This window comes from Talpa europaea, assembly GCF_964194135.1.
Source record: "Talpa europaea genome assembly, chromosome: 1".
NCBI classification, from domain to species: domain Eukaryota; kingdom Metazoa; phylum Chordata; class Mammalia; order Eulipotyphla; family Talpidae; genus Talpa; species Talpa europaea.
This window is the reverse complement of record NC_140073.1, coordinates 155,275,182-155,303,135: the sequence shown is the minus strand read 5'-3', so window position 1 is coordinate 155,303,135 and position 27,954 is coordinate 155,275,182. Positions and strand designations below refer to the sequence as shown.

The following is a 27,954-nucleotide window of genomic DNA, read 5'->3' as shown; positions in this document are numbered from 1 at the left end:
ATAACCTACATGAAATGGACAAATTCTTAGAAATCTATAACCCTCTGAGACTGAACCACAAACAAACAAGAAATCTAGACAGAGCAATCATAAGCAGGTAATTGTAACAGCAATCAAAAGTCACCCAAAAAGGGCCTGCCCTGGTGGTGCAGGCTGTTGAGCACCGCGCTGTGGAGCTGTCTGCAGCCTCTACAGTGCCAGTTTGATCCCATCCCACCGGCAGAGGTCCCCCATGGTGCAGCAGACCTCTCCTGTCTCACCCACTGCCCCCCTCAGCAGTGTATTTCGTCATTCTGACTGTTCTGTTCCCCACTCTGCCTCTCTCCCTTCCGCACATCTGGCCTGTACCCCAGTTCTTGTCTAAATAAATAAATAAATCTTTAAAAAAAAAGTCACCCAAAAAAACGAAAGCCAGGCCAAGACAGTTTCACTAGTGAGTTCTACCAAACCTTCAAAGATGAGCTAACATTAGCCTTCTCAAACTCTTTCCAAAGACACACACAGGGAATTCTTCTAACACAGACTATAGCCAGCATCACTCTGATACAAAAACCCAACAAAGACCTCAAACACAGAAAAGAAAATGGCAGACCATTAACCCTGATGAACATAGATGCAAAATTCCTCAACAAAATACTAGCTCTCAACAATACATCAAAAGGATCACACCTCATGACAAGAGGAATTTATTTCAGGGACACAGTCATGGTTCAAAGGCAAAAATCAATCAGTGTCATTGGCTACATCGATAATTGATAAGGTAAAAATCATATAACCATATCATTAGATGCAGAGAAAGCATTTGATAAGATTTAACATGCATATGGTATTAAAAAATAGGGATAGGGCCTCCTCGGTGGCACAGCGGTTGAACACTGGGCTGCGAAGCCGTCCGCAGCCTCTGCAGCACCAGTTCGATCCCTGGCCACCGGGCGAGGGTCCCACATGGCGCGCAGACCTCTCCTGCCACCCGCTGCTCCCCTCAGCAGTGTACTTTGGTCTGTCTGTCTGTTCTGCTCCCCGCTCTGATTCTGGTGTTTTCTCTCGCACTCTTGTGCTTCTGACTATACCAGTGCTTGTATAAATAAATAAATAAATCTTTAAAAAAATAAATAAAAAATACAAATAGGGATACATGGAACATACCTCAACATAATAAAGTCTATGTATAAAAAGCCCACATTATACTCCATAGTGAAAGACTGAAAGCATTTCCCGGAAGATCTGGTACAAGACAGCATGGCCACTTTCACCGCTACTATTCAACATAGTATTGCAAGTCCTAGCTAGAGCAATTAGGCAAGAGAAAGATAAAGAAGAAATCCAAATAGGAAAAGAAGTAAAATCATCACTATATTTGCAGAGGACATGATAATATACAGAGAAAACCCTAAAGCTCCACTAAATGAAAATAATAAACCTAACTGAAACAATAAATCAATACAGTAAAGTGGCAGAGTACACAATCACTTTAGAAATAGGAGAGCAATGAACTAGAAGAGAGAAATCAAGAAAATACCCCCTCAAAAGTAAAGCCCCCCCCAGCCGCCTGGGCCATGGAGGGAGACCCACTCCTCGCCCTGTGCCAGGCAGAGCTCCCCCTCCTCACAGCCCTCCAGCTTGGCCACCTCTGCCAACAACCACCCAGGTCCTTGTGCACCGGCATGGTTGCTCTGCCCAAGGCTGACACTGGGCGTGCGTGGCCCCCCTCTGGCGCGCCAACAGAAGGAACGGTGAGGTCTCTCAGCTCAGGGTCCTCGGCCTGTGGGCACCATTGAGTTACCTGAGTTGGTGGTTCTCGCCACGTGGCCCCGCCACTGCCACCCATCTCCCGCAAGAGGCGGCCTCTCTGCACCACGACTGCCAGGAGCGCCGCCGCCTCCTGCCCCAGGCACCACACCAGCTCCTCCTTGCCCAGGGCCGCCCCTTCCTTGGCCATCAGCTCTCCCAGGCCGCCAGCCTCAGCCCCAGGGGGACAGGACTGTGGAACAGGACTGTCCACCACTGCGGCCAGGAGGGCCCAGTCATGCCCGGCACTGCTCGCGCTCTGGCTCCTTGGGCGCCGGGTGCTACCCAGCTAGGCGGGCCAGAGAGATGGCTGCATCAAGCAAAAGAGGAGCAGATGCCACAGGTGACAGCTCCTGTCAGACAGATGAGCTTTTCTTCCCTCTGGATGCCGGACTCGTGAGCAGCAGCAACTGCCCTGGGGCCTGGGCCCGCCGCGGACATAGTGCAGGTCACCTCCCTTTCAAAGACCTGGAGGTGCACCTGCAGAGCTACACATGTTTACCTATCCTGACCTGCCCCTACTCCGGTGCTTTTTTTAATAGAAAAATTTTAAAGGTACGTTTTAATGTATCCATGGGACGTTTACAGCTGCTCCCTGGCAGAGTGGTCACTGGCTGCCAATGACTACTGACCAACGAGAGACACTAGAGAGACACTGTTAACTGTAAATACATCCCCGAGTTTAAAGACTTGGTATCTAAGAAAAAGAATGTAAAATCTCTCAGTAATTTTATATTGAATACGTAATGAAATAATGGTTTCGAAGTATTTGGCTGAATACAATATGATATTAAACCTATTTAACCCTTTTTTTCTGCTTTTTTCTAACACGCCTATTAAAAATGTGAACTGCCATTGTTTTCATTGGGCAATTCTGAGGTAGACCACAAAAATCCTATTAAGCAATTTTTTAGGGGCCTCTGTGGTGGCGCAAGGGGTTAAGACACAGCACTATGAAGCTATCCCAGCCACTGCAGTAGGAGTTCCACACCAGGCAGGGAGCTGACCCACACGGCACAGCAGACCTCTCCTGTCTCCCCGCTGCTCCCCTCAGCAGTGGATTTCAGTCGATCTGCCTGTTCTGCGCCCCACTCTGTCTCTGGGGAATCCTCACCCCCCGCATCTCTGGCCTGCACCCCAGTTCTTGTATGAATAAATAAATAAATCTTTTTCAAAAAAGAGAAATTTTGTAAAGAAGTAACTTCACAGAAAACATCCTCTGATTACAATCCAAAATAACTTAAGAAATAGAGAAGGGTGGTCATTAGACAAAACATATCAAATAAATATAAGTGACAAGATCTCAAAGTAAAACTATTGATCCTGGAATATGAACGATACCGCCCTGACACTGGTTTAGGGAACTTGATTTCAGTGCAAAGTTTCTTTCAAGGACCAAAGCAATTGACAAACACAGGTCAGAGGTCTCCAGGTGACGGGCCTGTCTTGCTAGCACCTTTTCAGTAATGATAATATGTAATATTTCTTGTGTTTTCACTATAACAATTCTGAGGCCAGAATGGTCCCAGGTCTCTCAGTTGGAAAATGGAAGTGAGGATTTGGGTTTTGTTTGTTTGTATTTTTCTTTATTTGTTGAAGCTCCATTGCTTTGCACTGTTGTTAGCATTTTGGAAGTACAAGCGCTCCCCCTTCAGGTGGATTCACCATCGGGCACCCACGTCCCAAGCCCATAGTCAGGAGCCAGGATTTGAACCAAAGCTGTCAACGCTCCAAAATATATTCACACACAGGAAAAGAAAGGAGCAACAGTTACTATTATTGACATTTTCTTTCTTCCCCAATTTATGCTTTTGGGGGTGGTAGGTTTACATCCTTGTACCTGCTCTGGATGACAGGTTCTCACCTCTGCAAAAGTGTATCTTCACACCCTGCCCACCAGCAGTGCCCTGCAGCGCTCCCCTCTTCCTGGGCCCAGGTCCTCCCCGCTCCTGCCCTGCCACCTGCTTTTGAAATGTCTTCCTCTTTCTCCACTTTTACAAATCTAATAGCGACATATATTGTTTTAATTGACAGTTAAAATATTGACATTGCGTACATATTTACAGATAACTGAATAAATGCAGCACATAAAGGAAAAGAACACCAGGCATATTCGATCCCTAGCAATTTGAGCAAAAAAGAAAAACGAAGTTAAAGATCTTAAAGATCTTTGCAATAATAAATACACAATAAAAGAGGTCCAGAGGAGTCCACACACTACAAGAAAAGGAAAGTCTTTATCAACATAAATGAAGTGAAGTCTTTGTCGATATAAATGTTTCATTTATCAATATAAATGAAAGATGGCGCATTCGGTAAGTCAAGAATCAAAGCTCAGGGCCTCCCTCGTGGGACAAGGGCTTAAGCATAGCACTACGAAGCTATTCACAGCCTCTGCACACGAGTTGGATCCCTGATCCTCGGCCGGCCAGGGAGCAACCCACATGGTGCAGCAGACCTCTCCTGCCTCGCCCACTGCTCCCCTCAGCAGTGTGTTTCGGCCAGTCAGCCTGTTCTGTTCCCCACTCTGTCTCTGGTAAACCCCCTCTTACACCCCCGTTCCCCGCTCCCCCGTACCTCTCCCTGTATCCAGTTCCTGAATGCATCAATAAATAAATCTTTTTTAAAAGAAGAATCAAAACTCAGATCCCAAGAGTCCAACAAAATTGAACCCAAACATTCAGGGCTACTGGAGGATGTTATGGAAACCATGTGTGATTCAGTAGTTCTCACCATGGAAAGTAGGTCTCACCATCCATAGTTCTCAGCAAGGATGGGTTTGGCGGGTGGTTAGACCTTCCTAAAAACCCTTCCTTTGAAGGCCTTTTCCCTCCATCACTGTCCCCACATTCACTGGGGTGACATGCTCAACCTTTCATCTCCTCCCCACACTCGGCTCCTGTTTTTGGATGATTTCAGCATCTGACCTGCAATCCCGGCAGATGAAAAGGCCCCACGTCACATGCCAGTCCCTGGCTCCAGTTCAGAAAACATCTCCTCAGCACCGCCCCATCCTGGAAAAGCTGGCGTCCATCATTTTATTCTGATCACAGACACCCCAACTCTCTGCCATTTCCTCATTTCCACTTAACTCAGCTAACCTCTTTGCAACCTCTGCTTCCTCTTGGCACTTGGTCAAACCTCAGTCATTCTTTGGAGGCGACTCTAAAATCGATCACGTGGACCCACACAATTTGCTCATTCCTCCTCCTCCCATTGAATATTCCCATAAAAATCCCCTTCACGTGTCTCTAGGCTCCATGCGCCTCCTCCAGGTCTCCTGGCTCCATCCTGCTTCCTTCCTCAGTCTCTTCTGCAGCTTCTCCTCTTCCTGCTCAGCTCCACCCTCCCTTGGGTGGGGCAGGGAACCTCCCCATTTCCTGGGGACCACCCTGTCACAAGGGTTTGAAGAGGTGTGGTTCCCTGTGTTCTCCACAGGAGCTAGAACCATTCTAGGAGCTGTTGGGTCGTCCTGTAAATGGGTGAAACTTAATGGCAAGATTTTTTACTTTGTTTTCAAGGTGGTATATCTTTTGAATTTTGGATAAATTGCTATTTTATTCAGCCTTAACTGGTTAACAAACATTCAAATTTTTTATTAAAATGTGGTTGCTTCTAAAAAAAAAAAAAAAAATCCCCGAGGGAGAAGTTCTCAACTCAATTTCTGGCTCCTACGCAGCCAAAGAAAATCGCCGCCCACGAATGTGATTCTGCTGCTTCTAGGAAGCCAATTCGGCTGCCATTTTGTCACCTAAACAAGGTCAAAGTGGTCTGGCCAGTTAGGAACAGGAGCCCAACCCTTCAGCCCTTCAAATCAAACAAGAGCACAAAGCAGGATGCATTGCAAGTTATGTCCAGAATGCCCGGGGGGGGGGGGGGGGGGGCTGAGGACCGCTGCATAACATGTGCGTCAAGAGGTATGTCCGGAACGCCCAGGGAGCTGAGGAAAGATGCATAACACATACTCCTGACTTATACATCACGAGGTATGACCAGGAATGCCCAGAGGTCTGAGAAGGGATGTATGACAAGGGACCCCAGAAGCTGATCAGTGGAGCACATTGTTCATTAGATTAGAACCATGGCAGGGGATTAGGGTGTGTCATCAAGTAGATTAGAAGTTCCTGGAGGGCAGGCTCACAATCCCGAATCTTCTACACCCTTCCACTTTCCTAAATCTCCTTACAAACAATTACTTGTGTAAATAAAAGGGCTAGGATCTTGCTTTACAGCAGCATCCCACATTGTGCAGCCTGTTCCACGACTCCCGGTTGTCACTGTGGTGTTGTCCCGATGCAACACCACAGGACAGCGATCACTGCAGGACAGCGATCACTGCATCCACCATCACTTGACAAGCCTGGCACAGACCGGACCAGCCTGGCATCCCTCTCACTCACCCTGCAACCCCAACTACACTGCTGGAGACGATGTAACACTTTAGCTCACACAAGACTGTCAGGAGGATGAGGTAGAAATATTTCGAAAGAGGAAATGATAAGAAATATCCTGGAAGTATTTTATTTTTTAAGCATTCCACCTGGCCAGAGCTTGGATAAAGCAACCAATACAGACCTGAGATAATGGCTTCCTGTTGAGACAGTTTATGCCGCCAATGAAGAACATGTTGGGCATGATGGGTCTGGGGTAATCCATCACAAAGTCTCCTCTGAACAGCCAGATGGATCCATAGCCAAAAATTTCCCTCAGTGACACCTCTCTCTGCAGAAGATCAGAGGCAAGGCTTGCAAAGGGAGGCAGAGAAACATGACAAAAGATGTTCACGACCAGAGGAAAGAGCATGTTCTTAACCCTCTCCAAGAAAGTCATGTGGTCTGTAAGCTCTGTCAGAAGCCGGGGCACATAGGAGGATGGATTTGGGCTCTGCGTACCCTCAGAGTCGAACTCACAAGGAATGGAACGCAGGAAAAACACAGCAGGAATGGACAGGTACTTAGCCAGCAGCGCCCCACAGGGGTAAATGGGATCCGTTAAAACCACATCGAAGGAGCTGGAATTAAGGTACCTGATCAGGTCCTTGTTAAATACCAGATCCCTACAAGGCTTCACATAGATCAAATACGATTTCTTTATCTTTTCCACGCCTTTCAAAAATTTCATTGGAAGAGGCTCTCTTTCAAAAACCATTTTGAAGTAATCCTGGAATAATCTGTCGAATTCATCCTGAGTGTAGGAAACCTCATAGTGCTTCATCGTGAAGAACTCTTCCCCCTTGATGTGCATGCTGACATCAGGCGCAAGGACTACGGCTTGGTGGCCTCTGGCGTGCAGTGCCCGCACAGCCTGACGCATGCTGAGCCAGTGGCTGCCATCCAAGGGGACCACCAACACCTTCCCGCCCTGGGCCCCAGAGCTGACACACAGGAAGAGCCACAGCCCCAAGAGCACAGGCCAGGGAGCGTGGAGTCCTGCAGACATCTCGGCAGAGCTACAGCCAGATGAGTTCAGGATCGCTGTGCTCCCGATACTTAAAACTTTGTCTTTGTGTCGCCACCAAAACACTTCCCATAATGGCTTGTCATTGGAAGCCAGCAAACCCTCCTTGTGTTAATCATTACAAACTCTATCTATCGCTCTCTTTCCCCACTGGTCCCACCGTGTTTAGACGACTCCCCAAGGGAAAAGCCAACCTCCCCTATCTCAAAGAACTCATTTGACTCGGCAGCTCTCTCCAGAGAACATTCTAGGTCGTTCCAGGTCATTCTCTAACAAAGTCCTTTAAACTCTGTCCAAATAAAATACTTTCTGGAACACCGGGAATTTGGACTTGAACGTGCCTTTTGTGAGCGGCTCATAAAACAACCCATAACTGGGGACCAGCTGCACAGTCCCTGATCGGCGAGCACAGCCAGGCCTGTGTACCTGAATTGTCCATCTTACAAAGAAGGACTAATTTAGAGGGCTCTCCCTGGACCCAGAGAATCCTTTCTGGAAGTTCTTTGTGCCAGGTTGGACCTGAATCCAAGCTGCAGCAGCACTGGGAACAGCAGTGAGAAGCAGTCTGGGGAAACGTCCACCAAGGGGCGCTCACACCAAGGACCCACAACCAAAGTCTGGGCCCAGACAAGGCAGGAGCAGGCCTGTGAGGGCATCCCACACGGCCCAGGAGATCATGGTCTGGAGTGGGGAATTCTGAGTAGACAGAGCACTAGAAACGGTTCTCAGCTATGGGCTTCAGTCCCAGAACTATTTCCCCAAACCCTATGCTTAGTAAACGCCCTTCTGTTGATTATGAGAAGAGCTAAGCCTACAAAGAGGTGAGCGTGTTCTTACATTATATTTAGACCCTGGTGTCATCTGACTTGAACTTGCATATATTAGACTCAGAGCCTATACAGAGATCTGGGGCCCCTATAATATACTTGTTTCTTGACATTGTGGTGGTCCTGAGGACATGCAAGACCATGGGGAGGAAGGAGCAAATATTTCTGGTGTCTACGAAACTCCTGGTGGCATGCACAGCGGTGGACTTCATGGGTCTGAACACAGAAGCGTCTGTATTGCACAGAGAATTTGGAGCAATCCCATATAATGGTGGTTGAAGCCATGACTATGAGTGAAGTCACCTTGGAGAATTCCAGAATGATGCAACTCTTCTTCCTGACCCCTAAGAGATGGTGTGCCCCACTGTCAGTGATGTTGACATAAACATACTAGCTAAAACAATCAAATTCCTTCAAGAAAATAGAGGTGCATATCTTTACATCTCTAAGCAGACAAAGAATTCTTAGGATGTTAAAGTACAGACCATTAAAAAATGCAATTAATCAGACTTCATTGATATTGATATGAAAATATTTGTGAAAAATATGAAAATGTAAAGCACACATCAGGAGAAAATGTCAATGAAACATCTATCTTATAAAGGACTTTTGCAGAATATATAGATATCTTATAATCAAAAATGGAAATACCATATAACCAAAATATCCCACTTTTGGGAATTTAACCAAAATTTCAAACCATCAACAATAGCAACAACAACAACAACAAAAAATAAAAAACCCATGTGCTCCATACTTTTGCAACTTGCAGAACCCCTGGGGAGAAATCTAAAACAGCAAAAGGGGCATGTAAAAAGTATCAACAAAACTTCAGACTTAAGGGAATAAGACACCACTGGAAGAGAATAATTCTCCAGAACCCAATCAAAACGAATTGTTAAAGTGACGCTCTTCTCAAAATCAAAGCAAAGAAAATCAACCAAAAAAGATAAACAAAGAATTTGATTGAACCAAAAAACTACAGACAAAATGGCCATAACAAGTCTTCCCATACCTATAATCACTTTCAATGTAACTAGACTGAATGCATTAATCAAAAGACACAAAGTGGTCACTTGGATTAGAAAACAAAACCCAACTATCTACTAACTCCAGGAGACTCACCTGAGTTTCAAACACTCAAAGAAAAGGCTTGAAAAGCAACACTACAAGCAAATAGGACCTCTCTCTCCACCCACATCTTCTCTCCAAAAAGGCAGAGACAGCCATACTGTCTTCCAGCTAAAAATAGACTTCCAGATTTAAAAACAAAAGCTAATGAGAAAAAGATATGGAAACTAGGTAATGATTAGGCATTAAATACATCAAGAAGACATAACAATCATCAATATATGCACCAAATGACGGAGCATCAAACATATAAGGCAAATATTGTGAAATCTGAAATCAGACATCAGCAACAACACAGTAGTAGCAGGAGACTTCAAACCCCAATTTCACCAATGAACAGGTCAGCCAGACAGAACATCAACAAGGAAACAATAGCCTTAAACAAAGAATTAGAACACATGGGCTTAATAGACATTTAGACAACACTGCACCCCAGAAAAGCTGAGTACACATTCTTCTGAAGTGCATGCAGAACATTCTCCAGGATAGACCATACGGTGGGCCATAAAACAAATTTCAACAAAATCACGAAACCATGAAATTATGTAACTGAAACCGTGTCTAGTACAATCTCTGATCACCATCACATCAAAGCAAAAATCAATCACAAAAAGAAAGAAGGAAAACAACACACACCTGAATGACCACTGGACAAACAAGGAAATCAAATGAGAAATTTAAAAAGACCTAGAGACCAATGAAAGTGAAGACACAACCATTCAGAACCTGTGGAACACAGTAAAGGCAGTATTACATGGGAAATATATAGCACTACAGGCTCATATCAAGAAACAAGAAAGAACTCAATAAACGACGTTACCTCCCAAGTTTAGGATGGAGGAAAAGGAGAGCAGGCAAAAGCAAAAGCCAGTAGAAGAAAGGACATAATAAAATTTAGAGTAGAAATAAATGAAATGGGAACCAAAATACAGTCTAAAGGATCCATGAAACACCAAAAACTAGTTTTTTGGAAAAATCAGTAACACACACCTTTAGCTCAACTCATTAAGAAAAAAGTGGAGGGAATCTAATAAGTAGAATCAGAAATGAAAGGCAAGTTCCAACAGACATTTCAGAAATATAGAGGTCAGAGAGGTTACTACAAGCATCTATGTGGCAGCAAATTGAATAACCTACATGAAATGCACAAATTCTTAGAAATCTATAACCCTCTGAGACTGAACCACAAACAAACAAGAAATCTAGACAGAGCAATCATAAGCAGGTAATTGTAACAGCAATCAAAAGTCACCCAATAAGGGCCTCCCCTGGTGGCGCATGCCGTTGAGCACCACTCTGTGGAGCTGTCTGCAGCCTCTACAGTACCGGTTTGATCCCATCCCACCGGTGGGGGTCCCCCATGGCACAGCAGACCTCTCCTGTCTCACCCACTGCTCCTCTCAGCAGTGTATTTCGCCTTCTGCCTGTTCTGTTCCCCACTCTGCCTCCGGTGAATCTTCTCACCCTCCCGCACATCTGGCCTGTACCCCAGTTCTTCTATAAATAAATAAATAAATAAATCTTTAAAAAAAAAAGTCACCCAGAAAAGTGAAAGCCATGGCCAAGACAGTTTCACTAGTGAGTTCTACCAAACCTTCAAAGATGAGCTAACATTAGCCTTCTCAAACTCTTTCCAAAGACACACAGAGGGAATTCTTCTAACACAGACTATAGCCAGCATCACTCTGATACAAAAACCCAACAAAGACCTCAAACACAGAAAAGAAAATGGCAGACCATTAACCCTGATGAACATAGATGCAAAATTCCTCAACAAAATACTAGCTCTCAACAATACATCAAAAGGATCACACCTCATGACAAGAGGAATTTATTTCAGGGACACAGTCATGGTTCAAAGGCAAAAATCAATCAGTGTCATTGGCTACATCGATAATTGATAAGGTAAAAATCATATAACCATATCATTAGATGCAGAGAAAGCATTTGATAAGATTTAACATGCATATGGTATTAAAAAATAGGGATAGGGCCTCCTCGGTGGCACAGCGGTTGAACACTGGGCTGCGAAGCCGTCCGCAGCCTCTGCAGCACCAGTTCGATCCCTGGCCACCGGGCGAGGGTCCCACATGGCACGCAGACCTCTCCTGCCACCCGCTGCTCCCCTCAGCAGTGTACTTTGGTCTGTCTGTCTGTTCTGCTCCCCGCTCTGATTCTGGTGTTTTCTCTCGCACTCTTGTGCTTCTGACTATACCAGTGCTTGTATAAATAAATAAATAAATATTTTAAAAAATAAATAAAAAATACAAATAGGGATACATGGAACATACTTCAACATAATAAAGTCTATGTATAAAAAGCCCACATTATACTCCATAGTGAAAGACTGAAAGCATTTCCCGGAAGATCTGGTACAAGACAGCATGGCCACTTTCACCGCTACTATTCAACATAGTATTGCAAGTCCTAGCTAGAGCAATTAGGCAAGAGAAAGATAAAGAAGAAATCCAAATAGGAAAAGAAGTAAAATCATCACTATATTTGCAGAGGACATGATAATATACAGAGAAAACCCTAAAGCTCCACTAAATGAAAATAATAAACCTAACTGAAACAATAAATCAATACAGTAAAGTGGCAGAGTACAAAATCACTTTAGAAATAGGAGAGCAATGAACTAGAAGAGAGAAATCAAGAAAATACCCCCTCAAAAGTAAAGCCCCCCCCAGCCGCCTGGGCCATGGAGGGAGACCCACTCCTCGCCCTGTGCCAGGCAGAGCTCCCCCTCCTCACAGCCCTCCAGCTTGGCCACCTCTGCCAACAACCACCCAGGTCCTTGTGCACCTGCATGGTTGCTCTGCCCAAGGCTGACACTGGGCGTGCGTGGCCCCCCTCTGGCGCTCCAACAGAAGAAACGGCGAGGTCTCTCAGCTCAGGGTCCTCGGCCTGTGGGCACCATTGAGTTACCTGAGTTGGTGGTTCTCGCCCACGTGGCCCCGCCACTGCCACCCATCTCCCGCAAGAGGCGGCCTCTCTGCACCACGACTGCCAGGAGCGCCGCCGCCTCCTGCCCCAGGCGCCACACCAGCTCCTCCTTGCCCAGGGCCGCCCCTTCCTTGGCCATCAGCTCTCCCAGGCCGCCAGCCTCAGCCCCAGGGGGACAGGACTGTGGAACAGGACTGTCCACCACTGCGGCCAGGAGGGCCCAGTCATGCCCGGCACTGCTCGCGCTCTGGCTCCTTGGGCGCCGGGTGCTACCCAGCTAGGCGGGCCAGAGAGATGGCTGCATCAAGCAAAAGAGGAGCAGATGCCACAGGTGACAGCTCCTGTCAGACAGATGAGCTTTTCTTCCCTCTGGATGCCGGACTCGTGAGCAGCAGCACCTGCCCAGGGGCCTGGGTGTGCTGCCGACACAGCGCAGGTCACCTCCCTTTCAAAGAAAGACCTGGAGGTGCACCTGCAGAGCTACACATGTTTACTTGTCCTGACCTGCCCCTACTCTGGTGCTTTTTTTAATAGAAAAATTTTAAAGGTACGTTTTAATGTATCCATGGGACGTTTACAACTGCTCCCTGGCAGAGCGGTCACTGGCTGCCAATGACTACTGACCAACGAGAGACACTAGAGAGACACTGTTAACTGTAAATACATCCCCGAGTTTAAAGACTTGGTATCTAAGAAAAAGAATGTAAAATCTCTCAGTAATTTTATATTGAATACGTAATGAAATAATGGTTTCGAAGTATTTGGCTGAATACAATATGATATTAAACCTATTTAACCCTCTTTTTTGCTTTTTTCTAACACGTCTATTAAAAATGTGAACTGCCATTGTTTTCACTGGGCAATTCTGAGGTAGACCACAAAAATCCTATTAAGCAATTTTTTAGGGGCCTCTGTGGTGGCGCAAGGGGTTAAGACACAGCACTATGAAGCTATCCCAGCCACTGCAGTAGGAGTTCCATACCCAGGCAGGGAGCTGACCCACACAGCACAGCAGACCTCTCCTGTCTCCCCGCTGCTCCTCTCAGCAGTGGATTTCAGTCGATCTGCCTGTTCTGCGCCCCACTCTGTCTCTGGGGAATCCTCACCCCCCGCATCTCTGGCCTGCACCCCAGTTCTTGTATGAATAAATAAATAAATCTTTTTCAAAAAAGAGAAATTTTGTAAAGAAGTAACTTCACAGAAAACATCCTCTGATTACAATCCAAAATAACTTAAGAAATAGAGAAGTGTGGTCACTCCTATCTATACAGGGATAAAGGAATGGCCTTGTAGATAACCACTGATTTAGAAAGGAAATGGAAAACAGCCATTTAAATGACCAAAAAAAAAAACCTCTGTATAAGAGCAATGTATACCCAAACCTAAGAACATAAAAAATACCTATGATCGTCAGGACCTCTTTATTTAGAAAAATCAATGTAAAGCAGCTTGAGGAAATTGGAAAACAACTACAAATAAACCAAGGGGAATAAGGATGACATCTTTACTTAAAAAAAAACTGGCGAGGGAGGCGGAGCAACATGGCGGCGAGGAGACGCTGCGAGTAAGATCTCCCATTAAAAAAAGTTAATAGGGGGGGAAAGCGGCAGGTCCCAGTGAGAACTGGGACACGGAAGATAAATGGGCGACTCCAGTAAACTAGAAAGTTGAAAGTTGAAAGTTGAAAGTTGAAGAAGAAAGTGGCCATAAAAGAGGACCAGAAGGGAGGAAAGCGCAGAACCCTGCTCCCCTCCCCCGCCCACAGAGCCGGCACTCTCTGACCGGCAGAGAGGAGGAAAACAACAAACTAAAACGACCAACAAGAACAAACTACGCAGCAAGCGGGACTGGAGTGGAAAGGAACTATTGCAGCCACCACACCCCGTGAACGGGAGCTGTGGAGAACCCTGCAGGATTCACCAAGGCGGTGAGTGAAGGGCTCCAGGCTCCATTAGAGAACAGAGAACCCCTGAGGAGACCCGCACACAGCCCCCAGCCGGCCGGTAAGCTTGCGCGGAAAAGCGATGCGCTTGAAAAGCAAACGTGGATCCGGATCGCGGCTGCCCAGGTCCCCGCGCCTGCGACATAGGCTTGCGGGAAGACGCGCGGAGACCCTCACTGAGGTGAAAATCCCTCACTGAGTAATCAGGAACCAGGCACCCAGGCACGGGAGCGGGGTGCAAAAGACACCATTCTTGCGGTCACTGAACTGGGCTACAGCCCGCGTCCTGGTCCTGAGGGCTTTGGAACTGAGACCTGGGGCACGAAATTCAGGGCATGGGTTCTCCACGACGGTGGGGCACAAGGCAGACACAGCACCCCAAAGCCGTTGAGGTTTACCCTACCATTCCCACTCTGTTCCCTGTCCCACGGGGTAAAAAAAAAAACAACAAAACAACTTCCCAAGGGCTCTAGGAGAGATCTCTGGCGCCACCTAGTGACTTGAACCAGCAGAGGCTCCTGGAGGAGCCAGTGGCCAGCTGGGAAGTTAGCCCATGCCAGGCCCCTTCCGACCAGCAGTCTGAGCCCACAGGGGGAGCGGGCACCCACGGCCGGGGCAGGCCGGGCGCGCAGAAGAGTGTGCCTGAGACCGGACGCACAGGGAGTGTGTCCCGCATCGCCATTTTAGAACAGGGACATTTCTTCAGTAAAGACTGCCTGCAGAAGGCTCCCTCAGGAGCCAGAGGTAAGCGGGGGAAGTTGGCCCATGCCAGGCCCCCTCTGGCCTGCAGTCCAAGCCCAGAGGGGGAGTGGGAACCCACCGCCGGGGCAGACCAGGCGCACAGGGGAGTGTGTCCCCACATGGGCCTTTTAGAACAAGGACCTTTCTTCAGTAAAGACTGCTTGAAACTGACAGGTGGCTCCCGGAGGAGCAAGAGGGAAGCAGAGAAGTTCACCCAAGATGCCAGCCAGTCCCAGCAACACAGTGTCCCAATGCATTCGACAAATTAGAAAACAGACAGTAGGGAGTAGAAGAACCACACGCAACCTAACAACTCCTCAGGAAAGAAGCACACCACAAAAAGAAAACCACCCCCCAGATTGCAACGACAGTAACTTGGAAGAACTTCTCAGCCTTCCAAAAAGAGAATTTAAAATTGCCGTGATTAAAAAAATGACAGAACTCATAAAGGAAAACAATGATCAGAAGAAGGAAATTGAGTCCCTAAAGAGGGAAAACAATGGTCAGAAGAATGAAATTGAGTCCCTAAAGAGGGAAGCAAAAGAAACGCAGGAGATCAAAGAATTAATGGAGGAACTAAAGAACTCTGGGAAAAGCAATGAAAGCAGAATAGATGAAATGGAAGAACGAATTAGTACTCTTGAAGACACAGAAATAAAAAGAACCAAAACAGAAAAGGAAAGAGAAGTACGAAGGAAAAAGAACGAAGAAAGACTTCGGGAACTATCTGACTCCATGAGGAAAGGAAATATAAGAGTTATAGGAATACCAGAAGGAGAGGAGAGAGATGTAGGAACAGAGAAAATATTCAAAGAGATAATTGAAGAGAACTTCCCAAATGTGAAGAAGGAGCTGAAAATTGATATACAAGAAGCAAGAAGAACACTAAACTTCCAAGACGAAAGGAAAAATACAGCAAGACACATAATAGTAAAGCTCCCAAGAATCCAGGACAAGGAAAAAATAATGAAGCTGATAAGAGGGAAGAAACAGATAACATTCAAAGGAAAGCCAATCAGGCTGACATCAAAGGAAAGACAAGCACAATGGCAAATACAGATGCTAACATACCAATATTAACTCTAAATGTAAATGGACTAAACTCTTCAATAAAAAGACACAGAGTTGCAGCCTGGATTAAGAAACAAAACCCAACCTTTTGCTGTCTCTAGGAAACACATTTAGCTACAAAAGATAAAAATAGACTCAAAGTTAAAGGATGGAAAACAATCCTACAAGCAAATGGATCAAAAAAGAAAGCAGGAACAGCTATACTTATATCAGATAAAACAGATTTCAAACTCAAAAAGATAAAAAGAGACCCCAATGGTCACTACATTATGATCAAGGGGACAATACTTCAAGAAGAAATTATACTCATTAACATATACTCACCAAACGAAGGAGCACCAAAATATATCAGACAACTGTTGTCATCTCTGAAAACAGACATCAGAGAAAACACATACGTAGTGGGAGACTTCAACACACCACTATCAACAATGGATAGATCAACAAGACAAAAAATAAGTAAAGAAACTAAAGCTCTAAATAAGGACCTAGAGCATTTGGGCTTAACAGACATCTATAGAACACTAAACCCCAAAAAAACGGAGTACACATTTTTCTCAAGCGCACACGGATCATTCTCCAGGATCGATCACATACTGGGGCACAAGACAAACATCAACAGATACACCAAGATTGAAATCATACCAACCATCTTTTCTGAGCATGAAGGCATCAAACTAGAAATAAACCATAAAAAGAAGGCAAGGAACTCTCCTACCTCATGGAGATTGAAAACCACACTACTGGAAGACCACTGGACTAATGAGGAGATCAAAGAAGAAATTAAAAAATTCTTTGAATTGAATGACAAGGAGGACACCAATATCCTAAATGTATGGGATGCAGCAAAAGCAGTAATAAGAGGAAAATATATAGCAATAGAAGCTTACATCAAGAAACAAGAAAGAACTCAAAGAAACAACCTAATCTCGAAGCTCAAAGATCTAGAAAAAGAACAACAAAAAAAAAATGCAAAACCAGTAGAAGAAAAGAAATAATAAAAACCAAAGCAGAAATAAATGAAATTGAAACTAAAAAAACAATCCGAAAGATCAATGAAACCAAGAGCTGGTTCTTTGAAAAAATCAATAAAATAGACAAACCCCTAGCCAGGCTCACAAAGGAAAAAAGGGAGAAAGCACAAATAAACAGGATCACAAATGAAAGAGGAGAAATCACAACGGACACAGCAGAAATCAAAAGAATAATCAGTAACTACTATGAACAGTTATATGGAAACAAGTTCAACAATCTAGAGGAGATGGACAAATTCCTACAACTCTACTATCACCCAAAGCTAGACAAAGAAGAAATAGAACACCTAAACAGACCAATTACAAGCAGCAAAATTGAAATGATAATCAAAAACCTCCCCAAAAACAAAAGCCAGGGACCTGATGGATTTACAAATGAATTCTACCAAACATTCAGAGATGAATTAGTGCCTATCCTTCACAAACTTTTCCAAAAAATTGAGAAGGAAGGGACAATACCAAACACGTTCTATGAAGCCAACATTACACTAATACCAAAAACGAACAAGGACAACACAAAAAAGGAAAACTACAGGCCAATCTCCCTAATGAACACTGATGCAAAAATCCTCAATAAAATTTTAGCTATCAGAATCCAACAATGTATCCATAAGATAATTCACCACGATCAAGTAGGATTCATTCCAGGGACACAAGGAAGATTCAACATCCGAAAATCAAACAACATTATCCAACACATCAACAAAAAGAAATATAAAAACCATATGATAATATCAATAAATGCTGAGAAAGCTTTTGACACAGTGCAACACCCATTCATGAGAAAAGCCCTTGAAATTTTTGGGATACAAGGAACATACCTCAACATCATAAAGGCCATCTATGACAAGCCAACAGCCAGTATCATTCGCAATGGTGAAAAGCTGAAAGCATTTCCATTAAGATCTGGAACAAGACAAGGATGTCCACTCTCACCACTGCTTTTCAATATAATACTGGAAGTCCTAGCCAGAGCAATAAGACAAGAGAAAGACATCCAAGGAATCCAAATAGGAAAACAAGAAGTCAAACTATCACTATTTGCAGATGATATGATAATATACATAGAGAACCCCAAAAACTCCACAGAAAAACTAATTCAACTCATCAGTCAGTTCAGTAAAGTGGCAGGACACAAAATCAACATGCAAAAGTCAATAGCCTTCCTATACACAAACAATAAATCTGAAGAAGAAGAAATAAAAAAACCCATCCCTTTTATTATTGAAACAAAAAAATCAAATATTTGGGAATAAATCAAACAAAAGAGGTAAAGGACCTATACAAAGAAAACTATAAAACACTGTTAAAAGAAATAGAAGAAGACACAAAGAAATGGAAAGACATCCCCTGCTCATGGATTGGAAGAACAAACATTATTAAAATGGCCATCCTACCAAAAGCAATATACAGATTCAATGCTATTCCAATCAAAATTTCAATGTCATTCTTCAAAGAAATAAAACAATTATTGATGAAATTCATATGGAATCACAAAAAAACCCAAATAGCCAAAGCTCTCCTGAAAAAAAAAAAAGAAGGGAATGGAGGCATCACACGCCCAGACTTCAAACTATACTACAAAGCCATAATCATCAAAACTGCATGGCATTGGAACAAGAACAGACATACAGACCAATGGAATCGAATAGAAAATCCAGAAATAAACCCACAGATTTATGGTCAACTAATCTTTGACAAAGGAGCAAAGACTATGCGTTGGAGCAAAGAAAGTTTGTTCAATAAATGGTGCTGGGAAAACTGGGTCACTACATGCAAAAGAATGAAGCTTGACCACTACCTCACACCATACACAAAAATCAACTCAAAATGGATTAAAGAACTAGACATAAGACCTGAAACCATAAAATACATAGAAGGAAATATAGGCGAAACACTACGTGATCTGCACATCAAAGACATCTTTACAGACACATCACCCAAAGCAGTGATAGTGAAGGCAAAGATCAACAGCTGGGACTACATCAAATTAAAGAGCTTCTGCACAGCAAAAGAGACAATAACAAAAACAAAGAGAAACCCCACCAACTGGGAGAACATTTTTTGCACACAACACTAATGATAAAGGACTGATCACAAAAATTTGCAAAGAGCTGATGAGACTCAACAACAACAAAGAAAATAAGCCAGTCAAAAAATGGGCAGAAGAGCTAAAAAGAAACTTCTCTGAAGAGGAAATGCAAATGGCCAACAGGCATATGAAAAAATGTTCAACATCACTTGTAATCAAGGAAATGCAAATCAAAACTACCATGAGATACCATCTCACACCAGTGAGAATGGCACACATTAAAAAAACTAGCAACAACAAATGTTGGCAAGGGTATGGAGCAAAAGGAACTCTCCTGCACTGCTGGTGGGAGTGCAAACTGGTCCAACCACTATGGAGAGCTGTGTGGAGATTTCTGGACCTACTAAACATAGAGCTTCCATAGGATCCAGCAATTCCACTCCTAGGTATTTACCCAAAGGACACAGAAACATCAATTCCAAAGAGCACCTGCACCCCTATGTTTATAGCAGCACTGTTTACAATAGCTAAGCTTTGGAAACAGCCCAAATGCCCAAAAATAGATGACTGGATCAAGAAGATGTGGTCCATATACACCATGGAATATTACTCAGCATTCAAAAAAGATAAACACATGCAATTTGCAGCAACATGGATGGCGCTGGAAGGGATCATGCTCAGCGAAATAAGCCAAAAAGAAAAAGAAAAATACCGGATGGTCTCACTCATAGCAGGAATCTAGAAAACCTAAATAAGGGACCAGGAAAAAGAATAAACTATGTAAGAAAAAAATCAAAATCAACAAATAACTATGAACCAGAGACACTCTATGTGGGGTAGAGGGCGGGAGGGGAGGGATTGGGGTCAAAATAAGGGGGTTGCAATTGTATGGGGAATATAAAAATAAAATTTATTATAAAAAAACTGGCATGAATGAAATAGAAAACAAAAATAGTACAAAGACTAAGCAAATCTAAAGCTATTTATTTGAGAAGACCCATAAAATCATACAACCCATCATAAATCTTAAGGAAGAAGAAGGAGAAAAAATATTGAAGATGTAGATTTTGATCATTTATAGTGGGATAAATTTCGATAAAGTACTTCAAGGGGTCACATCTTAGAGCAAAACATATCAAATAAATATAAGTGACAAGATCTCAAAGTAAAACTATTGATCCTGGAACATGAACGATACCAGCCTGACATTCGGTTAGAGAACGTGATTTCAGTGCAAAGTTTCTTTCAAGGACCAAAGCAATTGACAAACACAGGTCAGAGGTCTTCAGGTGACGGGCCTGTCTTGCTAGGCACCTTTTCAGTAATGATAATATGTAATATTTTTTGTGTTTTCACTATAACAATTCTGAGGCCAGAATGGTCCCAGGTCACTCAGTTGGAAAATGGAAGTGAGGATTTGGGTTTTGTTTGTTTGTATTTTTCTTTATTTGTTGAAGCTCCATTGCTTTGCACTGTTGTTAGCATTTTGGAAGTACAAGCGCTCCCCCTTCAGGTGGATTCACCATCGGGCATCCACGTCCCAAGCCCATAGTCAGGAGCCAGGATTTGAACCAAAGCTGTCAACGCTCCAAAATATATTCACACACAGGAAAAGAAAGGAGCAACAGTTACTATTATTGACATTTTCTTTCTTCCCCAATTTATGCTTTTGGGGGTGGTAGGTTTACATCCTTGTACCTGCTCTGGATGACAGGTTCTCACCTCTGCAAAAGTGTATCTTCACACCCTGCCCACCAGCAGTGCCCTGCAGCGCTCCCCTCTTCCTGGGCCCAGGCCCTCCCCGCTCCCGCCCTGCCACCTGCTTTTGAAATGTCTTCCTCTTTCTCCACTTTTACAAATCTAATAACGACATATATTGTTTTAATTGACAGTTAAAATATTGACATTGCGTACATATTTACAGATAACTGAATAAATGCAGCACATAAAGGAAAAGAACACCAGGCATATTCGATCCCTAGCAATTTGAGCAAAAAGAAAAACGAAGTTAAAGATCTTAAAGATCTTTGCAATAATAAATACACAATAAAAGAGGTCCAGAGGAGTCCAAACACTACAAGAAAGGGAAAGTCTTTATCAACATAAATGAAGTGAAGTCTTTGTCGATATAAATGTTTCATTTATCAATATAAATGAAAGATGGCGCATTCGGTAAGTCAAGAATCAAAGCTCAGGGCCTCCCTCGTGGGACAAGGGCTTAAGCATAGCACTACGAAGCTATTCACAGCTTCTGCACACAAGTTGGATCCCTGATCCCCGGCCAGCATGGGAGCAACCCACATGGTGCAGCAGACCTCTCCTGCCTCGCCCGCTGCTCCCCTCAGCAGTGTGTTTCGGCCAGTCTGCCTGTTCTGATCCCCACTCTGTCTCTGGTGAACCCTCTCACACCGTGCCCCCCACCACCCCCGTACCTCTCCCTGTATCCAGTTCTTGAATGCATCAATAAATAAATCTTTTTTAAAAGAAGAATCAAAACTCAGATCCCAAGAATCCAATAAAATTGAACCCAAACATTCAAGGCTACTGGAAGATGTTATGGAAACCATATGTGAATCAGTAGTTCTCACCATGGAAAGTAGGTCTCACCATCCATAGTTCTCAGCATGGATGGGTTTGGCAGGTGGTTAGACCTTCCTAAAAACCCTTCCTTTGAAGGCCTTTTCCCTCCATCACTGTCCCCACATTCAATGGGGTGACATGCTCAACCTTTCATCTCCTCCCCACACTCGGCTCCTGTTTTTGGATGATTTCAGCATCTGACCTGCAATCCTGTCAGATGAAAAGGCCCCACGTCACATGCCAGTCCCCAGCTCCAGTTCAGAAAACATCTCGTCAGCACCGCCCCATCCTGGAAAAGCTGGCGTCCATCATTTTATTCTGATCACAGACACCCCAACTCTCTGCCATTTCCTCATTTCCACTTAACTCAGCTAACCTCTTTGCAACCTCTGCTTCCTCTTGGCACTTGGTCAAACCTCAGTCATTCTTTGGAGGCGACTCTAAAATCGATCACATGGACCCACACAATTTGCTCATTCCTCCTCCCTCCACTGAATATTCTCATAAAAATCCCTGAGGGAGCAGTTCCCAACTGAATTTCTGGCTCCTACGCAGCCGAAGAAAACCGCCGCCCACGAAGGGGCACCTACCCCCAGGACAGCGATCACTGCACCCACCATCACTTGCCAAGCCTGGCACAGCTCAGTACCAGCCTAGCATACCTCTCACGCACCCTGCAACCCCAGCTACACTGCTAGAGATGCTGGAACACTTTAGCTCACAGAAGACTGTCAGGAGGATGAGGTAGAAATCTTTCGAAAGAGGAAATGATAAGAAATATCCTAGAAGTACTTTCATTTTAAGCTTTCTACCTGGCCAGGGCTTGGATAAAGCAACCAATACAGACCTGAGATAATGGCTTCCTGTTGAGACAGTTTATGCCCCCAATGAAGAACATGTTGGGCATGATGGGTCTGGGGTAATCCATCACAAAGTCTCCTCTGAACAGCCAGATGGATCCATAGCCAAAAATTTCCCTCAGCGACACCTCTCTCTGCAAAAGGTCAGAGGCAAGGCTTGCAAAAGGAGAGAAACAAATATGGCATACATAGTTCATGGCCAGAGGGAAGAGCATGTTCTTGACCCTCTCCAAGAAAGTCATGTGGTCTGTAAGCACTGTTAGAATCCTGGGAATGTATGAAAAAGGAATAGGGCTCTGCGTACCCTCAGAGTCTAAATCAAAAGGAATGGAACGCAAGAAAAACACAGCAGGAATGGACAGGTACTTAGCCAGCAGCGCCCCACAGGGCCAAAGGGGATCCGTTAAAACCACATCAAAGGAGCTGGAATTAAGGTACCTGATCAGGTCCTTGTTAAACACCAGGTCCCTACAAGTCTTCAGATAGATCAAAGACGATTGCTTTGTCTTTTCCACACCTTTCAAAAATATCATTGGAAGAGGCTGTCTTTCAAACGTCGCATGGAAGTACATCTGGAAAAATCTGTCAAATTCATCCTGAGTGTAGGAAACCTCATAGTGCTTCATCGTGAAGAACTCTTCCCCCTTGAGATGCATGCTAACATCTGGCACGAGGACCACGGTTTGGTGGCCTCTGGCGTGCAGTGCCTGCACAGCCTGACGCATGCTGAGCCAGGAGCTGCCATCCAAGGGGACCACCAACACCTTCCTGCCCTGGGCCCCAGAGCTGATGCACAGGAGGAGCCACAGCCCCAAGAGCACGGGCCATGGAGCGTGGAGTCCTGCAGACATCTCGGCAGAGCTACAGCCAGATGAGTTCAGGATCGCTGTGCTCCCGATACTTAAAACTTTGTCTTTGTCTCGCCACCAAAGCACTTCCCATAATGGCTTGTCATTGGAAGTCAGCAAACCCTCCTTGTGTTAATCATTACAAACTCTATCTATAGCTCTCTTTCCCCACTGGTCCCCCGTGTTTCACCCACTCCCCAAGGGAGAAGCCAAACTACCCTATCTCAGAGAAATCATTTGACTCAGCAGCTCTCTCCAGAGAACGTTCTAGGTTGTTCTAGGTCATTCTCTAACAAAGTCCTTTAAACTCTGTCCAAATAAAATACTTTCTGGAACACCGGGAATTCGGACTTGAACGTGCCTTTTGTGAGCGGCTCACAAAGCAACCCATAACTGGGGACCAGCTGCACAGTCCCTGATCGGCGAGCACAGCCAGGCCTGTGTACCTGAATTGTCCATCTTACAAAGAAGGACTAATTTAGAGGGCTCTCCCTGGACCCAGAGAATGCTCTCTGGAAGTTCTTTGTGCCAGGTGAGGACCTGAATCCAAGCTGCAGCAGCACTGGGAACAGCAGTGAGAGCAGTCTGGGGAAACGTCCACCAAGGGGCGCTTACAGCAAGGACCCACACCCAAAGTCTGGGCCCAGACAAGGCAGGAGCAGGCCGGCAGAGGACATCCCACACAGCCCAGGAGAGCATGGTCTGGAATGGGGAATTCTGAGTAGACAGAGCACTAGAAACGGTTCTCAGCTATGGGCTTCAGTCCCAGAACTATTTCCCCAAACCCTAGGCTTAGTAAGTCCCCATCTGTTGATTGTGAGAAGAGCTAAGCCTACAAAGAGGTGAGCGTGTTCTTACATTATATTTAGACCCTGGTTTCATGTGACTTGAACTTGCATATATTAGACTCAGAGCCTATACAGAGATCTGGGGCCCCTGTAATATGCTTGTTTCTTGACATTGTGGTGGTCCTGAGGACATGCAAGACCATGGGGAGGAAGGAGCAAACATTTTTGGTGTCTACGAAACTCCTGGAGGCATGCACAGCAGTGGACTTCATGGGTCTGAACCAGAGACAGGTCTGTATTGCACAGAGAATTTAGAGCAATCCCATAAAATGGTGGTTGAAGCCATGACTATGAGTGAAGTCACCTTGGAGAATTCCAGAATTAGGCAACTCTCCTTCCTGACCCCTAAGGGATGGTGTGCCCCACTGTCAGTCAAGTTGACATAAACATACTAGCTAAAACAATCAAATTCCTTGAAGAAAATAGAGGTGCATATCTTTACATCTCTAAGTAGACAAAGAATTCTTAGGATGCTAAAGTACAGACCATTAAAAAAAGCAATTAATCAGACTTCATTGATATTGATATGAAAATATTTGTGAAAAATAGGAAAATGTAAAGCACACATCAGGAGAAAATGTCAACGAAACATCTGTCTTATAAAGAACTTCTTGCAGATTATATAGATATCTTATAATCAAAAATGGAAATACCATACAACCCAACTATCCCACTTTTGGGAATTTAACCAAATTTCAAACCATCAACAATAGCTACAACAGGAAAAAAAAAAAAAAAACCCATATGCTGCACACTTTTGCAACTTGCAGAACCCCTGGGGAGAAATCTAAAACAGCAAAAAGGGCATATAAAAAGTCACTACAAATGATTTTTGTATCAACAAAACTTCAGAATTTAAGGGAATAAGATGCCACTGGAAGAGAATAATTCTCCAGAACCCAATCACAACGAATTGTTAAAGGGACGCTCTTATCAAAATCAAGCAAAGAAATGCAACCAAAAAGATAAACAAAGAATTTGATTGAACCAAAAAACAACAGACAAAATGGCCATAACAAGTCTTACCATACCTATAATCACTTTCAATGTAACTAGACTGAATGCATTAATCAAAAGACACAAAGTGGTCACTTGGATTAGAAAACAAGACCCAACTATGTACTAACGCCGGGAGACTCACCTGAGTTTCAAACACTCAAAGAGAAAGCTTGAAAAGCAACACTACGAGCAAATAGGAACTCTCTCCACCCACCTCTTCTCTCCAAAAAGGCAGAGACAGCCATACTGTCTTCCAGCTAAAAATAGACTTCCAGATTTTAAAAACAAAAGCTAATGAGAAAAAGGTATGGAAACTAGGTAATGATTAGGCATTAAATACATCAAGAAGACATAACAATCATCAATATATGCACCAAATGACGGAGCATCAAACATATAAGGCAAATATTGTGAAATCTGAAATCAGACATCAGCAACAACACAGTAGTAGCAGGAGACTTCACACCCCAATTTCACCAATGAACGGGTCAGCCAGACAGAACATCAACAAGGAAACAATAGCCTTAAACAAAGAATTAGAACACATGGGCTTAATAGACATTTAGACAACACTGCACCCCAGAAAAGCTGAGTACACATTCTTCTGAAGTGCATGCAGAACATTCTCCAGGATAGACCATACGGTGGGCCATAAAACAAATTTCAACAAAATCACGAAACCATGAAATCATGAAACTGAAACCGTGTCAAGTACAATCTCTGATCACCATCACATCAAAGCAAAAATCAATCACAAAAAGAAAGAAGGAAAACAACACACTCCTGAATGACCACCGGACAAACAAGGAAATCAAATGAGAAATTTAAAAAGACCTAGAGACCAATGAAAGTGAAGACACAACCTTTCAGAACCTATGGAACACAGTAAAGGCAGTATTACATGGGAAATATATAGCACTACAGGCTCATATCAAGAAACAAGAAAGAACTCAATAAATGACGTTACCTCCCACATTTAGGGTGGAGAAAAAGGAGAGCAGGCAAAAGCTAAAGCCAGTAGAAGAAAGGACATAATAAAATTTAGAGTAGAAATAAATGAAATGGGAACCAAAATACAGACTAAAGGATCCATGAAACACCAAAAACTAGTTTTTTGGAAAAATCAATAAGACACATCTTTAGCTCAACTCATTAAGAAAAAAGTGGAGGGAATCTAATAAGTAGAATCAGAAATGAAAGGCCAGTTCCAACAGACATTTCAGAAGTATAGAGGTCAGAAGAGGTTACTACAAGCATCTATGTGGCAGCAAATTGAATAACCTACATGAAATGGACAAATTCTTAGAAATCTATAACCCTCTGAGACTGAACCACAAACAAACAAGAAATCTAGACAGAGCAATCATAAGCAGGTAATTGTAACAGCAATCAAAAGTCACCCAAAAAGGGCCTCCCCTGGTGGCGCATGCCGTTGAGCACCACTCTGTGGAGCTGTCTGCAGCCTCTACAGTACCGGTTTGATCCCATCCCACCGGTGGGGGTCCCCCATGGCACAGCAGACCTCTCCTGTCTCACCCACTGCTCCTCTCAGCAGTGTATTTCGTCTTCTGCCTGTTCTGTTCCCCACTCTGCCTCCGGTGAATCTTCTCACCCTCCCGCACATCTGGCCTGTACCCCAGTTCTTCTATAAATAAATAAATAAATAAATAAATAAATAAATAAATAAATAAATAAATAAATCTTTAAAAAAAAAAGTCACCCAGAAAAGTGAAAGCCATGGCCAAGACAGTTTCACTAGTGAGTTCTACCAAACCTTCAAAGATGAGCTAACATTAGCCTTCTCAAACTCTTTCCAAAGACACACAGAGGGAATTCTTCTAACACAGACTATAGCCAGCATCACTCTGATACTGATACTGTTAAATACCAGATCCCTACAAGGCTTCACATAGATCAAAGATGATTCCTTTGTCTTTTCCATGCCTTTCAAAAATTTCCTTGGAAGAGGCTGTCTTTCAAACATCGCCTGGAAGTAATTCTGGAAAAATCTGTCAAATTCATCCTGAGTGTAGGAAATCTTATAGCACTTCATTGTGAAGAACTCTTCCCCCTTGAGATGCATGCTGACATCAGGCGCGAGGACCACGGCTTGGTGGCCTCTGGCGTGCAGTGCCTGCACAGCCTGACGCATGCTGAGCCAGTGGCTGCCATCCAAGGGGACCACCAACACCTTCCCGCCCTGAGCCCCAGAGCTGACACACAGGAAGAGCCACAGCCCCAAGAGCACAGGCCAGGGAGCGTGGAGTCCTGCAGACATCTCGGCAGAGCTACAGCCAGATGAGTTCAGGATCGCTGTGCTCCCGATACTTAAAACTTTGTCTTTGTCTCCCCACCAAAGCACTTCCCATAATGGCTTGTCATTGGAAGTCAGCAAACCCTCCTTGTGTTAATCATTACAAACTCTATCTATCGCTCTCTTTCCCCACTGGTGCCACCCTGTTTCACCCACTCCCCCAGGGAGAAGCCAACCTCCCCTATCTCAGAGAACTCATTTGACTCCAGAGTCTGCTGCCAGGGCCTGCCAAACAGGGATCTGGGAGGATCCTGAACTCAACACTTGAAGAAGACAACTCAGGCTGTTGAGTAATCTGTATTGACCTCATGAACTATGAGTTGCTGTTATCTAAGGCATCAATGGGCAAGACAAGCATCAGCAATAGCACAGAGGGGTCAAAGGGCCTCCAGGGCCTGCACACCACAGCACAACCACAGAACTTTATGTCTTTCCAAGGCTCAGCGCCATCTCTCCACACACAGGTGAGGGCCATCATTTCTGTATGGGACTGTGCTGTGCTCTGGGCAACGCTGATGCCAGACCCCATGGCTGGA

The 27,954-nt window shown here is 44.2% G+C and overlaps 2 protein-coding genes across 3 annotated transcripts in view; both read right to left on the bottom strand.

Annotated features, from left to right (window-relative positions):
* Positions 1-27,954, bottom strand: part of LOC311179830 (UDP-glucuronosyltransferase 1A1-like) — a gene marked incomplete at both ends in the record, with an annotated part of 87,606 nt that overhangs the window by 28,420 nt on the left and 31,232 nt on the right. The window contains one exon of one of the 2 annotated variants that reach the window (XM_084247375.1): positions 6,364-7,227. The exons of the other annotated variant lie outside the window; for it this stretch is intronic. Within the exon in view, the coding sequence (XP_084103501.1) occupies positions 6,364-7,227 (864 nt within the window). Of the gene's footprint in view, positions 1-6,363; positions 7,228-27,954 lie in introns of those variants that run through there. 2 annotated transcript variants of the gene reach the window in all.
* LOC311180398 (uncharacterized protein) overlaps positions 12,097-27,954 on the bottom strand; it is a gene marked incomplete at both ends in the record, with an annotated part of 34,013 nt that continues 18,155 nt past the window's right edge. The window contains 3 exons of the mRNA XM_084248209.1: positions 12,097-12,426; positions 22,397-23,195; positions 27,087-27,317. Coding sequence (XP_084104335.1) covers positions 12,097-12,426; positions 22,397-23,195; positions 27,087-27,317 — 1,360 coding nt within the window. The remainder of the gene's footprint in view (positions 12,427-22,396; positions 23,196-27,086; positions 27,318-27,954) is intronic.